This window comes from Aulonocara sp. 'chitande type north' Nkhata Bay, linkage group LG12 (genome assembly GCF_057382095.1).
Source record: "Aulonocara sp. 'chitande type north' Nkhata Bay isolate Kocher_YH1m ecotype deep benthic linkage group LG12, A_spYH_male_GT1.1, whole genome shotgun sequence".
Lineage (NCBI taxonomy): Eukaryota > Metazoa > Chordata > Actinopteri > Cichliformes > Cichlidae > Aulonocara > Aulonocara sp. 'chitande type north' Nkhata Bay.
In genome coordinates this window covers 30,268,579-30,286,098 of record NC_141355.1, presented here as the reverse complement: position 1 = coordinate 30,286,098, position 17,520 = coordinate 30,268,579, and the positions used below count along the sequence as shown (strand labels likewise).

General features: G+C 38.3%; 2 protein-coding genes across 2 annotated transcripts; both read right to left on the bottom strand.

Annotated features, from left to right (window-relative positions):
* Positions 1 to 398: 398 nt before the first annotated feature.
* Positions 399 to 2,203, bottom strand: epgn (epithelial mitogen homolog (mouse)). Its single transcript, XM_086315046.1, has 5 exons — positions 2,048 to 2,203; positions 1,683 to 1,811; positions 1,266 to 1,386; positions 984 to 1,139; positions 399 to 892 (listed from the first exon to the last, which is right to left on the bottom strand). The coding sequence occupies exons 1-5, from the start codon at positions 2,079 to 2,081 to the stop codon at positions 838 to 840; spliced, it is 495 nt and encodes a 164-aa protein (XP_086171172.1). The 5' UTR covers positions 2,082 to 2,203; the 3' UTR covers positions 399 to 837.
* A 133-nt stretch (positions 2,204 to 2,336) lies between these two features.
* mthfd2l (methylenetetrahydrofolate dehydrogenase (NADP+ dependent) 2 like) lies at positions 2,337 to 17,257 on the bottom strand. Its single transcript, XM_086315044.1, has 8 exons — positions 17,114 to 17,257; positions 15,609 to 15,793; positions 15,229 to 15,351; positions 14,576 to 14,728; positions 11,888 to 11,995; positions 8,059 to 8,151; positions 4,192 to 4,317; positions 2,337 to 4,057 (listed from the first exon to the last, which is right to left on the bottom strand). Exons 1-8 carry the CDS (start codon positions 17,254 to 17,256, stop codon positions 3,942 to 3,944), a joined length of 1,047 nt encoding a protein of 348 aa, XP_086171170.1. The 5' UTR covers position 17,257; the 3' UTR covers positions 2,337 to 3,941.
* Between the last annotated feature and the right edge of the window lie 263 nt (positions 17,258 to 17,520).

Genomic DNA, 17,520 nt, shown 5'->3' with positions numbered 1-17,520 from the left:
TCTTTTTCCTGTTCTCGTATATTAATCTCAGCTTTAATCACTGCTAATTAAAATTACCGAACTTTTCTTATACCCTTTACTGTACTTTGGGCTTATTTACTCCGTTTAAGAATGGGACCAGTTTATCGTCATATTTCATGGCTAAATATGCCGTTCAAGCATGTTTAGCCTTTCACAGCATCGTGTTACAAGTTAACCTGTTGTTTAATTAGACTTTGGGCAGCCTTTTTAGGCTTAATAAATGGCTCATTTACAGTTTGTCTGGGGATCAGTGAGCATTATCGTTTCAAAAGCTTAATAAGTGAAACTCAAACAGGAATTACGCAGTTTTAAAAATTCTTCTTTACCTTATCAAAATGGTAATGGAGTATCTCCTGTCAAATATTTGGCACGCACAATTATCAAAGCAAAAATATATTTATTGTAAAAAGGCTGTAGCAAAAAGTGAAATTCAAATAACACAAATATCTTTTGTAATTAATTAAAAAATAAACTTTACATACAAGAAAATAATAATTTATAATAATTTACTTAACATAATTTTGCAATAAATATATACAATTTTTCATTCTTATTCTTTACATGAAAATAAAACAATCGTTAAAAAAATAACGTTAGATTTGATAGAGCTTGCTCTTTCCTTGTTAATAACCTCTTGTAACAGTCAAGTGTTTCCATTTAAATGTTGTCAAAGGGATTTTTTTTCTTTTTATATATTATATTATTTGTTTTGTAGACTTGCAAATGATTCACTCTCATGAAATGCTGTGGTTTGTCTTTTCTTGAAAGGGGAAATGTTGAAGATGGTGGTGCATGAGCAAATGTGAGCTGCAGAGTTCACACCGAGGTCTTAGCAGGTGCATATTTTATTGGCACCGTCGATTCTGTACACCTGAAAACAGAAACACAAAAACAACATCAGAAATGGAACTGCCACTATTCCTGCATACTTTATTACACCGCGAAAACCTGTGGATACTCACCTCTTGTAGACAAAGAAGTAAAATGCGATCGTCAAAAATATGATGAGTATGAACACCCCGAAAATAATGCCAATGACTTGCTCTACATCAAGCAAAGTAACACCACGAATTGGTTCCACAAACATGCAGCGTGGCCCGCTGTACGAGGGTTCGCAGCTGCAGATCAGAGAAAATATGTGAGCGCATTCCAAAAGTGAACATGAACAAACACGTAGAAGAATTTCATACAGATCATTATTAACTAAATCTACTGTGGATACTGTCTGATACTGCAGAACTTACATGCAAGAAGGTTTGTCACTGTCTTGCGGATACATGCACTTGCCACCGTTTACACAATAAGAAGCATGTTCGCTTCTACATGGCTTGTGTAAAGGTAGGACTTGAGGCAACTCCATGCTACCTGCAGAGAGGGAGAATAAAACAATCAACATAAACAAAAATTTAACAGAAATATATGACTTTAATTATTCATTCTTATTATTAATTCCTTGATTAACAGGCAGCATTATTTGACACCGGTCTTCAGATAAGCTTCAGTTATAAGACCTTAAACCTTGTGCCCACAACTTAACAAGCATATATCGTGACGTCACTGGGGACATTTGGGGCTCTGTAGATTTCATATATGTCAGGGATAAAGCACTGTAATGCCATGTGTTTCTACACCGTCACAAAACTCAAACTTAAAACACTCACTGTTGCTAAACTGAGTGGTCAGAGATGAGTTTGACAGAGGCGGTGCTTTGGTCTGGAGATTATCATTCACCACTGCAGAATGTCCTGCTGCAGCCAAAAGCACCAGCACCGTCACTGCCGGCAGAAACGCTGTAAAAGAAAAAAAGAAAATAATGTAGAAAATATATTAAATATTAAATATATAGATGATTTATTTTTACTCTATGCATTTTTCAGTTTTCCTAACAAGTTTCTTCCTTTACTATTATCATTTATACATAAAAAAAAAAAAATACCTAGGTCAAGCTTTATGAAAGTTTTATTTAAAAAGGTTTTTTTTTTTTTTTTGCTTCATGGCTCTATCACAGAACAAACTGGAAACTTACGTTTCTCCAGGTACGTCTGTCTTTGTGTGACCATGTTGTCCTTTGGTGATGTGATGTGTTCAGCTCCTTCTGCCTGCACAGGTGTGACCAACAGGTCTGCGCTGAGCTTATTTATCCAGATTTGCACAGCCAATCAAAACACTGAAGGCTTTTTTTCTTTTGAAAAATGAAAAGTATTTCCTTTTGATACTCGACTTGAATCAAGTCATTTACTTCATAGGCATGCAGAGACAAAGCCTATGGGGGAGGCACGAGATCCCCAGAGGCAAGTGCTTCTGAAGAACACTGGCTGGGTGACTTTCAATCAGTTTCACAGTCCAGTAAAGTTGCTTCACTGACAGCGGATGTTGGGAAATCCTCTCTTTTTTCATTGGCGTGATCACAATGGAAGCTTTATTTTTCTTTGGCCTCTTAACACGTGAAGAGAGAATTAGTTAGAGACAGGTTACAGCACATTAGAATTAGATGTAATTAAAAGTTTTATCAAAAAATTTGATAGGGGGCCAAGCATTTCTAGATGAACTCTTCAATTATGTGTTTACTGTTTTTGTTTGTTTTTTTGCTTTTTGTTTTTCACTATCACCTTAAGGAGGTGGCTCCAAAGTGATATGGTTTACACTTTCACCTGACAACCGAACAACCGCTTCATTTTTGGGAGAAAACACAAATCCTTTGGGGATTGCATTGCAAACTGGTGTGGAGCCACCATTATATTTTACTGTCCCACAGCTACCTATATTACGTTCCCACATATTGAGGTCAGCCTGAACATACTCAATCACCAGGCTTTTCCATCAGTAGATTTTCTTTTCTTCTTTTATAGTACAGGCACATTTCTAGATGCAATGCTGCTTCATCTAGCTCAAATTATAAGAGTGACTCAGGGAGCATGAGATATCATTTTCAAATATAAATTATCCGCCATAGAGTCCAGAATTAGCTGAAGATGTGTTTACACAGGGCCGGGTAGCTTTAAATAGCTTTTTTCTTATTTAATAAATGAAGTTATCATTTTAAAATGTAATTTTTATTTACATGAGTTATCTTTGACTATTATTAAAATTCGTGTTAACATCTGATACATGTAAGTGTGACAAATATGGAGAGAAAAAAAACTGAGAAATCAGGAAGGGGCAAAACTGACAAGTAGTCCAAGATGGCCTGCCTCTAGCCTTAAGACAGTGGAGCAGTGCCATCATTAGGAAAATGGATAGCCATACAGAAATCTATATATTAATTATCTAATTATTATGATGATCAAAAGATGAAATGTCTTTGGGGAATCTTTTCACTGGTTACATTCATTTTTCAGAACTTCCCTATTTTTGGATTTGAGGCATTGCAGAGGATGCGATAAGGAAATGAAAAGCTGTCTGTTAGATCAGGAATCAGCAGCCTAATGTTTAAGATGCATAACCCTTAATCATGGTTGAGCTTTACTGTCTCACTACACTCAAAAGCAGAACAAACACACAACAAAATACTTTTGGAAATCATGAAAAAACTAAATAGAAAAAAACTTTGGAACTGAAATGTTTTTATTTCATTATGCTCAAAATGAACCAAACTTACATCAGTAGAAAAAATATTAATATAAATTCTTAAAAATTGAAAGCTGAAATAAATAACTTAATAAATAAATGAATAAATAAATATTATAAACGCAATACATATCAAGTAGATTTCCCAGCAGGTATTGAGTCTTGAGTTCACAGATGTTCAAATAAAACTGTGTTAGATGTTTGGCAGGAGGTCTGCCTGTGCGGGTGCCTATATAAATGTATGCATCTATATCTGCATGTCTGCATGATGTCTGCCCTTGTTAAAATAAATATCTTTATACTGTTTGTGCACGTGTGTGTGTGTCTAGGTGTAGGTGTGTGTGTGTGTGTGTTTAATGCATCAGTGCGTTTCTGGCAGCAGTCACAGTGTTCTTCATCAGCATGGCGACCGTCATTGGACCCACCCCTCCGGGGACAGGTGTGATGAAACCTGCTCTCTCCTTCACTCCTACAACATGCCACAACAATTGACTTGGAGACAGTTTCCCAAGAAAAATAAAGTCGACAGACAGGTATACATTGTTTTCAGAATGTCAGCAGTATAGAAGAAACTGTGACACAGTTAACTTCTTTTTCATTTACCCTCAAAGTCCACATCACCAATGAGCCGAAGTTTTCCTGTGTTTGGATCCTTGATGCGATTTATACCCACATCAATGACTGCTGCACCTTCTTTCACCATATCTGCTGTGATCAGCTCAGGAACACCTACGTAAAGAAACCAAGGTTATGGTGACAAACGAGAACTACTTTGAAACGTTTTCTTTAAATGCTTTAAAATGTTTTTTTAAATCCTATTCTTGTGTTAGGGGAAGTACTGAACTCAATAACAGATCAATTATTCATGAAATCTAAAAAAAATCTTTGGAATCACAGTTGATTGTTCTTTTGTCGGGTGGACCATGGACATTAAAACTGAATTAAAACACAAATATTCAAATAATCATCACATCATATTTGATAACAATCAATTTGATCTCCTCACACATTTATTATTGTTAATTAATAATGGGCCCCAAATTCAGTTGGATAATTAAATAATTAAATAACAGGTTTGTCTAGCTAAACTAGAACTGCTCATATAAAGCCAGCATAAAACTTCCCAGACAGGGTATAACAAAACTAAATGCCAAGCCTATTAACTGCAATTACTACAGATTACACAACCAGTTAATCCCTCAGCATACGTTTCGCTTTTAACACAACCAAAACACGTGCCGTTTCCCAAAAGACACAAAGACAGCTGAAAGAGATGATGTACATGCAGTTAGTACTTCAAAATCAAAACCAAGCATTTGCAGCATGAAAAGAAATTGAGGTGTGACTCATCAGGAAAAAGCCCATTTATGACAAACAGAGTAAGACATGGCACCCATCGCTGCATTGCGTTATTAAAGAATCTTTCATCTAATATTACAGCCCTGTATTGATTAATGGCTGCACGTTCCAGCACGCAAAAAACAAACAAAGCACTACTGTTCTTCCAGAAAGTTTTAATCAATGCCTACAGATGGGGTAGAGTAACAGGCGGAAATGTCGCCTTTTATTATTTTGATTCCAAGAAGCTCGCTTCAAGTAAGGGCTGGTGAGCACTTTTCACAACATCTCCTCCTTTTTGCATAATCAGCCAACATAAATCCACGTACACCTGTTCCAACACAGGAAAAGTAATCTGAAACTGACGGAAAGGAATGCACACTGGAGGGTAGAACCTCTTTAGTAATGCCATATAACTGGCACTGCTTTTCTTAATGTAGGGTTTTCTATCCAAAAAACTAGGGTTAACAAGAAAATTCACAAAATATGGATGTTTGCTCTCAATATATTTTAAACTCTTCTTTTAAAATGGGTTAATCCAGTTTCTCTAAAGCAAAAACAAATGATACCCTAGTTCAGTATAATAATGACTGCATACAAACAAGTAGCCTATTACAGATTAGGTAAGTAAGTAAAAGCCGACGTACAGTATGTGAAAAGGAAAGTTTTGTGAGTACACCTCATGATTCAGTAGCTCGTAGAACTACAATCAGTAGCAGTAACTTGAAGTCATTATTTCTGAATGACTCTCAGTCTCTCACATTGTTGTGTCAGAATTTTGTCCCACTCTTATGTACAACATTGCTTTAGTTGATAAATGGACTGATTCTTATATAGCACTTTTCTACTCTCCCTGATTACTCAAAGCACTCTTTACGACAAGCCACATTCACCCATTCATAAAGGCAATGTCTTCTATGCTTTGAAGTGCTTTCTAACTACCATTCACACACAACACCTTGATTATTTTCATTTTCAGTCAGTTGTAGATATGCTGCTGTGCTTGGGATCACTGTCTTATTGTAATACCCAGTTTGGGCAAAGCTTTAGCGGTCAGCCAGATGGTTTCATACACCCTAGAATACTTTGGTATAGAAAGTTCACGGTCATCTCAAGGACTATAATGTGCCCAGGTCATTTTGCTGCAAAACAAACCAAAATCATCAGACCTCTACCTGATATGAGGTGTTGTGCTAATTAGGTTTTCTTTAAATTTTCTGCTGTGGATTATGTCCAAACATCTCCAGTTTAGTCTCATCTGTCCAAAGGACATTGTTCCAGAAACCTTTTGGTTTGTTCAGATTCAGATTTGCAAACCTAAGCTGTGCAGCCATGTTCATTTCAGGGAGAAGAGCCTTCCTACTGGCAACCCTTCCAAACAAACCATGCTTGTTCAGTCTTTTTCTAATTGTACAACAATGACATTTGACATGCTAACTGAGACCTGCAGAGTCTGAGGTGTAGCTCTGTAGTGTTTTGCAGTTTCTTTTGTGCATGGTCTGAACTTGGGGTGAATTTACTGGGACATGGACTCCTGTGACGATTGAGGCACTGTTATTACACCCATCAATTCTGCTTTTACAGAGCTGATCACACTTGATGATGAGCAAGTGATTAGTACTAATTCCTGTGGAAGCACTATGGGCATACTTAGTTTCTCACAGGATTGCAAATCCTATAAATCTTTAATTTTCACATGACTGTAGATACATTTCTTTGCAGTACACGCTGAACATTTTTTAATAATAATAATAATAATGGATTGGATTTATATAGCGCTTTTCAAGGCACCCAAAGCGCTTTACAATGCCACTATTCATTCACTCTCACATTCACACACTGGTGGAGGCAAGCTACAGTTGTAGCCACAGCTGCCCTGGGGCAGACTGACAGAAGCGAGGCTGCCATATCGCGCCATCGGCCCCTCTGGCCAACACCAGTAGGCAAGTAGGGTAAAGTGTCTTTCCCAAGGACACAACGACCAGGACAGAGAGCCCCGGGATCGAACCGGCGACCTTCCGGTTACAGATACGCTTCCCAACCCCTGAGCCACGGTCGCAAAATAACGAATAGCACAACTTGAATAATGAGTGAAAATGTACTAATTGTTTGAGGAAAATCAGGTGATCCCAAGTTCCTAGTTTTGACTCTTGTTTGGACAAAAATGACATCACTGATGTCAATTTTTCAAAAACAGTGACATTATTCAACCAAAACACTGACTGAGAAATGCCTTGGCAGATTAGCAAATTATGACAGTGATGGTTGGTTGTAACCGTACAGCCAGTTGATGTGATGTTAAATCCTATGAATCGTTTTGCAATACTTAATACACAGCAAAATCTCCAGTGTTAAATTAACACTGGAGAGTGTCTATATGGGTCCACACCTCTGAGTGTTAAATACAACACTGTTGAGTGTTAAATTAACACTTTTGACAGTGTTATATGTTTAAAAGTAACCTAGTCAGTTTTGAAGATTAACAATGACTAACACTGAGCAGTGCTGGTTTTCTAACACTGGAATATTTCTAACATTTTGAGTTATTTTCCAGTGTTAGAAAATCAGCACTGCTCAGTGTTAGTCATTGTTAATCTTCAAAACTGACTAGGTTACTTTTAAACATATAACACTGTCAAAAGTGTTAATTTAACACTCAACAGTGTTGTATTTAACACTCAGAGGTGTGGACCCATATAGACACTCTCCAGTGTTAATTTAACACTGGAGATTTTGCTGTGTACAGTTAGTATGACAACTGACACCAGAAACTGTTGATTTATTACAGCAGCAGCTCATAAACATTACATTGGAGCCTACAGCTAGACGCTGGTGATGAAATAACAGCCAGTGATGCATGGCAGCAGTGTCAGTGACACAACACAGGGTAACACTGGAAATTTTTCAGCTTAAATTGAATGAAGTAAATGGCGACGAATTACGTGACGAAAGTGAGGGTTGTCATGAATGCAAGATGCAGGACAACCCAAACCGCCTGCCTGAACTAGTTTGCATGTGTCACTCCATTCATTTGAAAGACGTTTTGTTGGGTATGACATATGTCACTTCGGTAGTTCTTTAGTTGTGGAAAAAACTGACAGATATGTTTTACTGTGGTCCTGATACGTTTACCTGCTGCTGCAATAATGATGTCAGCCAGGCGGGTTAGCTCTTTGAGCCTTTCCTTTGGAGTACATCTGTGGGTAATGGTCACTGTGGCATCACCTAAGAGGAAAAAGGACATGTTGTGGTTAATCCACCACTTCTTGGTTTACACTTCTTGGTCTCGGAGATATCTATCACCTACATCACCTGCTACATTCAATGTATATGAATAAAATGCCACATCAGGGTTTTAAAAATATGTATAAAAACTTACTTAGCCAAAACATGGCAAATTAACCATGAAAGGACATCTTTCAATACTTCTAAAAATGCTGATAGTGAAGGTTATCCTGTCAATGACGTTCCTTTAAACTGTTCTAAAGCTGGTGTCTCTACATGCTCAAAGTGCCAGAAGCAAGATTTCTTTTACTCAATATGAATATTTCAAGTTATTACCCAGTCTATCATTCTTCAGGTACTGACAGGTGGTGCATTTTGGGGGGTATTAGTGCTAATGTTAATAATCAGCAAACAGTTAATGTGGCCAAAACCTAACCTTCAATTAATTAATTCAATTAAGGTTCTCCTGTGGGAATGAAGAATATTGATTCTGCTAAGCAGTGTTTTTATACATTTAAAGTGTAAATATTCTCTTCTTTCTGCTTCATTACTGTGAGACCTGTTGTTCTCTTACAGCTTTACAAAAAAAATGAGACAGTGGTGGGGGAAGGACACCCTAAGTCAGACATTACACAATGAGGAAATGCAGCATGCGTGATAGTAACTTTAATCTCCGTTTAGGTGTGTCAGAGCAACTTGCAAAGTCATAACTGTATTAGGACCAGTATTGTTGCTGTAATCCACGGAGGTATTCTGCGAAGATAAGAACGAGAGGGAAGAAAAGGCAAGTCACAGCACAGCAAACCTGCATATCGCATACCAGAAGAAATGTGTGTGAAGCTGTACAACTCGTGTTGTGGGAAATAAACCTATGAACTATGTGGTTATTCAACTTCCCTTTGGAATAAAAAAAAAAACACTTACTGGGGACTGAAGATTTTTAAAATAGGAAAGTTTGTTTTTAGCCTTATTGTATATTTGCAGTTTAATATCCAGTTACAAAGCACACATTCAGTTGCCATTCTTTGCAAACTTAGTTTTCAAGAACTAGGTAGTCCACCTTAGTGTCACGTTCTGATAAAATCCATACACCTGAAATAACAAGTACAAGAGGAGCGTAAAACTCATCTTACATCGCGGGCCACATATAGCCGACTTTGATCTTAAGTGTTTCAGGCCAGTGAAACTCCCCTTTCTGACAGTGTAAAGAAATTACATATTTAACTGTATTTCTACATGGTAAACAAAAAGCTGCTGAAAGAAATCTGACTTAAATTGTAAGAAATACATTTTTAAAGTTACAGAAAAAGTTCTGGTAGATCATTGACCAGATTTAGTCTTTTTGAAGTCTTGTAATTTGATTCAGAAATTTTTTTTTCTCATTTATCAGATATTCATTACTTCGAAAGTGAAATATATTAATCTGTTTTTGTTATAATTTTATTGACTATGGCTTATAGCTCTTCAACATCAGAAATCCAGTATCTGGCATTATCAGAATAGTTAGAACATTAAAATAAGATCATTAAAAAAACATTTTCAATACAAAAATGTCCAACCTCTGAAAAATCTGTACATTTATGCACTCAATATTTGGTTGGGAGTGTTTTACCACAACTTAAGGCATCCGTGTGGTATCTATCAGTTTCTTTTTGCGCCGGATGTGTCTCTTCCTCCTTGTGACAATGCTTTAAAAGATTCTTTGTGTTTCAGGTAAGACAGGGAAACTCAAGTCATCCCACACTGTGCAAACGTTCCAATGGAACTCAAATACCTTAGATTCTGAGCCTCTCCACGCTTCTTTTTGACTCTTTGAAATGATTTATAAATTCCTGACGTTACCTGAAGGTATGTGCATGTACATTTTTGCACATTTATGCTTCTAGACACTGATTTTGAAGGACAACTTTGGGGTCTCTGCTCTAATTCAGCCCAAAGGTCTTCTATCAGGTTAAGGTCTGGACTTTCTGAAGGCCATTCAAGTTCTTCCACATCGAACTCGCTCATCTATGTCTTTCTGGGCCTTGATTTGTGCACTGGTGCGCAGTTATGCTGGAACAGGAAAGAGCCATCCGGAAACTGTTCCCACAAAACGATAAAGCGTTTCACTGACACTAAGTGGCCAAGCCCAACTCCTGAAAAACAATCCCACACCACAAAGCAGTCAGACAAGTACCGTTCTCCTCGCAACCGCAAAACCCAGACTCATTGATCGGATTGACAAACAGAAACACAAGCGTAACTCATAGAGACAGACAACCGTTCACATTCACACCTACGAGCAATTTAGATTCACCAGTTAACCAAACCCCACTGACCAATTGTCTTTGAACCATGGGAGGAAGCTGGAGTTTATGACATATGAATAGTTATTGATACATTGATATTTGCTCTCTTCTCCTCTCCTCTCCTTAATATCGTCTTATGACCAAGAACTTTCTATTTCTTCTGTCCATGTCACGTGCCTCACAAATATGTGTTAATCTTGATCTGGGTGTAAGGCTCAGAAGACCTGGAACTGGCTGCACCAGTTCATAAGTTCAATCTTAAAGATTGCCAAGTATCTGTAAGAACGATTATAAGTTCTCATTAACTATTTATACCATCCATCATCCAGGAATCACTGATGATTAATAAACTGACAAAACTTGGTAATAGATGACGCAGCTACCAATAGAATAAACAATACAGTTTTCTGTTATGGGCTTTACAATAATAATATAATGTAAAACTAAAAGATTTTTTACATAAGGATGGCACAACATACCTGAAATTAATTAGGATTATGCTTATGTTTAACTAAATAAACAAATAGCATTGGTGCAGTTCCAAGTGATTCTAAAGGTAAAAGGTAAAGTTAAACAAATATGTACAGTTTCAAAAGATAACACCTGCCTTTAAGTTTGTTTTTGCATACTGCATTACTAAAACCCTGGCATAGATGTTTCCAAGCAACTCATTACAACTCATATGTTTTAACAGTGCAACCAATTTCAGCTACAAAGTCAGTAGTAGCCATTAAGAGCTTTTAAAAGACTCAAATTTCAAAATAGCGTGTTCTTTTACTGATTTCAAAAACTTAAAAATGGTTCTCAATTTGCAATATGTACACACGACATAGTTTGGAAGAACATGGACTGGGTCTCAATCATTTACTTTCAGAAATTGTATAGCATATTTCAGTCCCCTGACCTAATTTGATGTGGATGAATAAAGAACGTTTTATCCTTTTAGCGATGACTTTAGGGACAACTGCAGTGTTTTGATCTCCTAATTTTTCTTTGGTATGCAGCTTTGAGTGAGTTATGTTCCCATTTGTGTTGTTCTGACCTGCAATAACACTTTACTTTGAAATGTTAAGCACATCTTGTTGCTTCATCTGAACATGCAATACCTTTCCAAATCCAATCCCTTCTTCCTGCACCCTTATAAGGGGCTGATCTGTCTTCCAGTGCCAAAAGTCTCACCCTGTGATTTTCCTTCACACTCCCAGATTTTTTTCTCTGTTCCTCAGCAGGACATTCATCAGCAGTTTTTTGTTTGATTAAAAAGGTGAGGAAACAATAAAGCTTTAATTTATTGCTCACATCCTGGCAAAAGCTCAAACATCAAACATCCCTCAGGGAAAGCCACAATGGTGAAACACCAATCCTACAAAGAGCAGCACGCCAATCTTATTACAATGCTGACTCAGATTGCAGATAAGCCACACAGACATCCAAATGCATTTTCTTACCTCCAGGACGCTCATGATGGCGATCAGTATGCAGCAACATTGCAATGGGCATTCCAACATTTTTGGAGCGACCAGCAACAAGGACATTCTTCCCCACAGTCTCAATACCTGCACAGAGAAATGATAAAATATGCTAGATTCACTGTACTGCTCAAGTAGAGAGAAACTGACTCTCCCTGAAGCTAAATTGTCAAGCAAAAACTATTAAGACGTTAACATAGGTGTCATCAATTAGGCCAATATCACAATTTGCTGATGAAATTTGTATTAAATACCAATTATGCTGCTAAACCTGATCTAAACCCTTCTTGTTTTCTATTTGTTTTTTATGTCATACCAAATTCTGTCCAATTTTTAAAAAGTCAACCTGAGCATGCTTGTTGTGTAGTGATAGTTTGAAATAACAAATCTAAGTATCGAAGCAGAAAGAGTGTTTAATATTACAAAGTATATGTGAGAAAAAAAGATTTTTGCCCTTGTAGTCAAAAAAAAAGCTGATAACCGGCTGCAGCTGGACTGGACACACCCAGGCCTGAAACCATGGCATATAAGCAATTTTCAGAAGTGTGAAGTTGCCTAAAAGGAATTACCAGCAGCACAATATGTGGTAACGACCAGAAATTTCAGAAGTGATAAGGAAGAAGAATATTAAGCCAGATAAGTCTATAAAGTTTGAAATCCTTCCAGAGTTTCAAAATATCCCAAAGAGTACAACAATGAATCATCCTATGATGTCAAAAAAGTTACAAGAAAAAGATTCATGGGATTTTTTCCTTCCTTCCTTCCTTCCTTGGTCTTTGTGTCATCTAGTATCTCTTTTGGTAACTCCACAATCCAACAGATACTGGGCATAAATGACGTGCACAGAAGGCTGGCAAGTAAAAACACTACTAACTCCAGAGGAACCTCAAGGCTTCTCCAAATTTTGCAATAATGTATCTTGAAATCCCTAAAACCTTTCAGAAGAATATAAAAACTCAAGCTTTACATCTCTGATATTGTATGACTTGTTTCTGAAGGACTCTATGCAGTCCTGTGATAAACTAAATGCATCCCCACTGGTTTAATAGGAATTAAGAAGGTAAATAGCAAACAGGTACCTAATCAAATGCACTTCATCAACAAGTGTGATGACCTCTATAAAAGCAGAATTGAGGTGTATAATACCACATTATTCACAGGAGTGGGTATCCCAGTAAATTCACCCCATAGTCAGACCATGCAGTGCTCAGAGAAACTGTAAAAACTCAAGACCTGCATTTCAGGCTCTACAGACTTTAGTTACTGTGCTGCCCTGTCAGTGCGCCCCAGGGCAGCTGTGGCTACAATGTAGCTTGCTATCGCCAGTGTGTGAATGTGTGTGTGAATGGGTGAATGACTGAATGTAGTGTAAAGCGCTTTGGGGTCCTATGGACTAGAAAAGCGCTATACAAATGCAGGCCATTTACCATTTATTTAAATGTTAAAGTTCATGACCTTTCAGTTAACAAAAGAGTGAACATACCTGGCTTGTCTGGAATGTTTATCAAGAGAAAGCCTCTTACTTGTCAACAAACCACAAGATTTCTGGAATAATGGCAAATGCACAATGCCACATTTAATGACAGCATAGAGTCCTGTGAAAACCTTATTTTTTTATGACTCTATGGATAACTATTTAACAGGAGCCATTACTTTTTAAACCGGTGATTTGGGGTACTGGATAATATTTTAGCTTCTATGAATACAGTAATTATTAAAAACTTGCATCTGTTTTCACTTGCATTGCCTTAGCTAGGTCGATAGAGCCAGCAGAAAGGTTTGTTACAAGGCTTAAAGAATTCAGTCACACTTCTCTCGGACCATTTTCACCTTTGAAACCAAAACCAAGCTCAAATAATTATATACACATAGTGTATAGTGTTCAAGTTCATCAGAATTGTGTATTTCCATAACTTAGAGTTTGAAACATTCCAGTCATTCAGACAGACAAGTGAGTTACGCCAAACCCTTCATCCTTCAGCTCTCAATGTAATCTATAAAGAGATATCTGCTTCAGCACTATGTGGGATGGAGGATTCCAAAAGTTCTGTCACAGCCGATAAGCTGATTTCATGATGATATAAAACCCTTAAGCATTCCTACGACAACTGAACTAACCTCAAAGGCAGCCAAGGCTTAGCCGCACCTCAATCCTCCACTCCTTTGGTATGATAACCAAGGGGTTTCTTGCCATTCTAGACACTGTTCTCACATCACAGTAAGAATAGTTTTATTTTAAGAACTAACGTCCTACTATTTTATTCAAATAATGTTTTAATAACAACATCTGTTAAATATAAAGTTTTACACACATTACTTCAAATAACTTTCACACTTTTTCAGAAAACTGAAACATTATACTTTTATTTCATGTTAAAACTAATGAAAGTCAAAGAACAGATGAAATTTAGATTTAGATGGAAGAAAGGATATTAGGCGCCACCTAGTGGATCTGAGATGCATAGAAATGGACATATAATACCTACTTCTGCTATTGCTTCTAGAGTTAACTTTACATTCTTTGGAACTGAACATTCAGTTCAAATTTAGGGATCATGCCATCGTAGGTTCAAAAAACAGAGCGAATGGCAAGGCTAAAAATAGCCATGACAAACGTTTATAGATATTAAGTTGAGTAAATGCTTTGGAGAATACTGGGAGGCATACCTGCTCTTTTGATGATCTCCCAGACAGCTGCAGGAGTGGCTGGCACCATGGATCTCTGGTCCAGGCACAGCTTACCGATGTTCACAATATGGAAGCCATCCACATCCTTCTCTGGAGCGATGGCGTTGCATACTGCTCTCTCATTTATGTGCTCTAAAATCAGAGGGAGCAGAACATAAGCTCAGGTACTGTATATCATGTGAAGAACTGTACAAAGAACTGAAACATAATAGACTCACAAGTGACTTTGTTAGGTACACCTGTTCAGCATTCAGATGATAAGGTCAGAACTCGACATGAGCCCCTTAGTATCAGCAGAGCATTGTTTAAACACTATATAGCCTACCTGAGTAGTCTGACCATCCCTTTATGACTACAGTGAACCCCTCTTCTGATTGCTGCTTCCAGCAGGATTACGTGTCACATCACAAAGTTCAAATAATCTCAAACTGGTTTCTTAAAAATGATAATGAGTTCACTGCAGTCATGTGGGCCCCACAGTCACCAGAAATCACTCCAATACATATTCTGTACGCATAAAATTTTATGCACACAATATCCATCGACTATAGAAGCAGAATCACCACAACTGTAAAGACCAGTTAACATGATGTCATGGAGGACACCTCTGGAGCAGTGGTGCCTTTGTTCACCTGGAAGTGGGAGCTGCACCAATAAGCCACTGACCCTCCAGTCACGGTTCATCTTGTCAATCAGCTCCAGCAGCTCCTCCTGAGACACTGTGCTGGGCCGCACCACTGTATCACTGGAAATACCTGGAGAACACATAAACACATATACCTAAACCATGAAGATGTAGTTGTGTACTTTTGCATGATTATTTTAAATACACATTGTTTTATTTTTGATTATTTTAAATGTATGTTACTTTTGCTTAAGCAAGTGCGTCTGAACATATGTATCTGTGTATGCATAAAATATGTGCTACTTTAGTTATATTTATTGTTTTTAGATATGCATGAAATACTTTATGAATACACGTTTAAGAATGCATGTGCTGCTCATATCTGACCCAGGATGCTGGCTGCGCGGGTCTTGTTCTTAACGTAGGTGTGACTGGCTGGGTCGTCACCCACTAAGACCACACCTAGGTGTGGTCTCATGTTGCCCTGAGCTACCAGCTCTTCCACATCACGCTGGATTTCTCTGTGCAGCTGACGAGCTAACTCTGTTCCGGAAATCACCACAGCGGCATGCCTGGAAAGATAAAGAGAAAACACATGAATTAATGCACTAATACACTGCGGGAAAGATGAAAGATGAATTTAACAGTGACAAATTCACTTTTCAAGCTGACCTGCAGTCAGCTGAGACTGAAGAACTCACTTGGATGAGTGACGAAATGTTTCTCCCACTGAAAACGCTACATCCAGATGACCAGAATCTACTTTTGGATATTCTTGGTTTTAAATTTGTATTACTGACAGCTATTACCCATGACCTGCCATTTTATACCCTTGTCGCCACAAAAGTGATAGGGACACCGGAATTCAGTGATTTGGCTAAGTGAGTGAATACTTCCAGTAACAAAGCTTATAAGACCACAGCCGGTTTCTCTCCTGTAGCTAAGATGAGGAAACTGAGGCTGAAATTCACACAGGCTCACCAAAATTGGACAACTGTAGACTGAAAACAGTCGATGGTAGGGTCAGAACCTGGCATAAACAACACTAAAGCATGCATCCATCCTGCCTCGTCTCAACAGTTCAGAATGCTTCCGGTGATGTAACGGTGTGAGGGATATTTCCTTGACAAACTTTGCCCTCTTAACACCAACTGAATATTCTTTAAACACCACAGCCAACCAGAGCATTGTTGCTGACTATGTACATCCGTAACTACCCTTTAATCATCTCAAACTGGTTTCTTGAACATGACAGCGAGTCAGTGCTCAGATAGCCAGATAGCCTCCACAGTCACTGCTTTCAGTCCAATAATGCAACTTTGAGATGAGGAGTGTTGCATCATGGATGTGCAGCAACTCTGTGATGCTCTCTGGTCAATATGAAGCAAAATCTCTACTTATTGTTTTGACACTTTTTTGAATCTGTGCCAGGAAGAATTAGAGTAGATGGCTCATATTCACTAATAGCAAGATGTTCTCAAGTGTCCAGTGAGGATTTTATTAAGGCGTCTGATTTAGGGACCACAATTTTATGTGTTCTTAAATGTGCTATAAATATACTAAATATGGTATAACCATAGGTGACAGCCCTCTCCATCAGCTACAGTCCACATTACATAGAGCGCGTTGTGTTCAGCCGGCGAGGCTGTGAGCCGGTTATGTAACTCTGTCATGTCTTTTGAAAAAATAGTCCCTTTAAATATGGTTGCAATTTGTACTGTAATCTACACTCGCAGGTTTCGTGAACGGCGAAACAGGCTGTCAATCACCACCCACCGACACGTGACGCTGCGCACGCCTTCGCCGGACCTGAAGCGTCGTTCAGCCCTGCGCAAAGTGATGCCGTATAATAAAAGAAAAACCAGCATTGTTTTAGACGTGCTGCGTTTTACCTCGTCGCCGACTCGTGTAGATGTCTCTTTTGACTCTCGCATTTTCTGTGCATCCGCAGTTTGGCCCGGCAGCAGTGATGGTGTAACGTTAAAGGGCTACAAATCCTGAAGGAGGAGCGTAGCGGTGAAACAGAGGCCGCCATGTTTGTGTGTGTGTGTGTGCGTGTGTGTGTGTGTGTTTGTGTGTGTGAGAGAGAGGGGGCAGGGAAGCGTGTAGACGATGATGAATGATACTCTGCATTACACACTACACATCTTTTGGCTTATGAGGAAGAGCTGGCCTCCTTTGTTGTGTGCACTGCCTGGGAGTGCATTCATGAAATGAGCTGCAACTGTAATGGCAAACACAGCCCATATGTGAGCAGGGAGGCCAGAGCCCAATAAACAAGATGAGGGTCAAAGAGTGT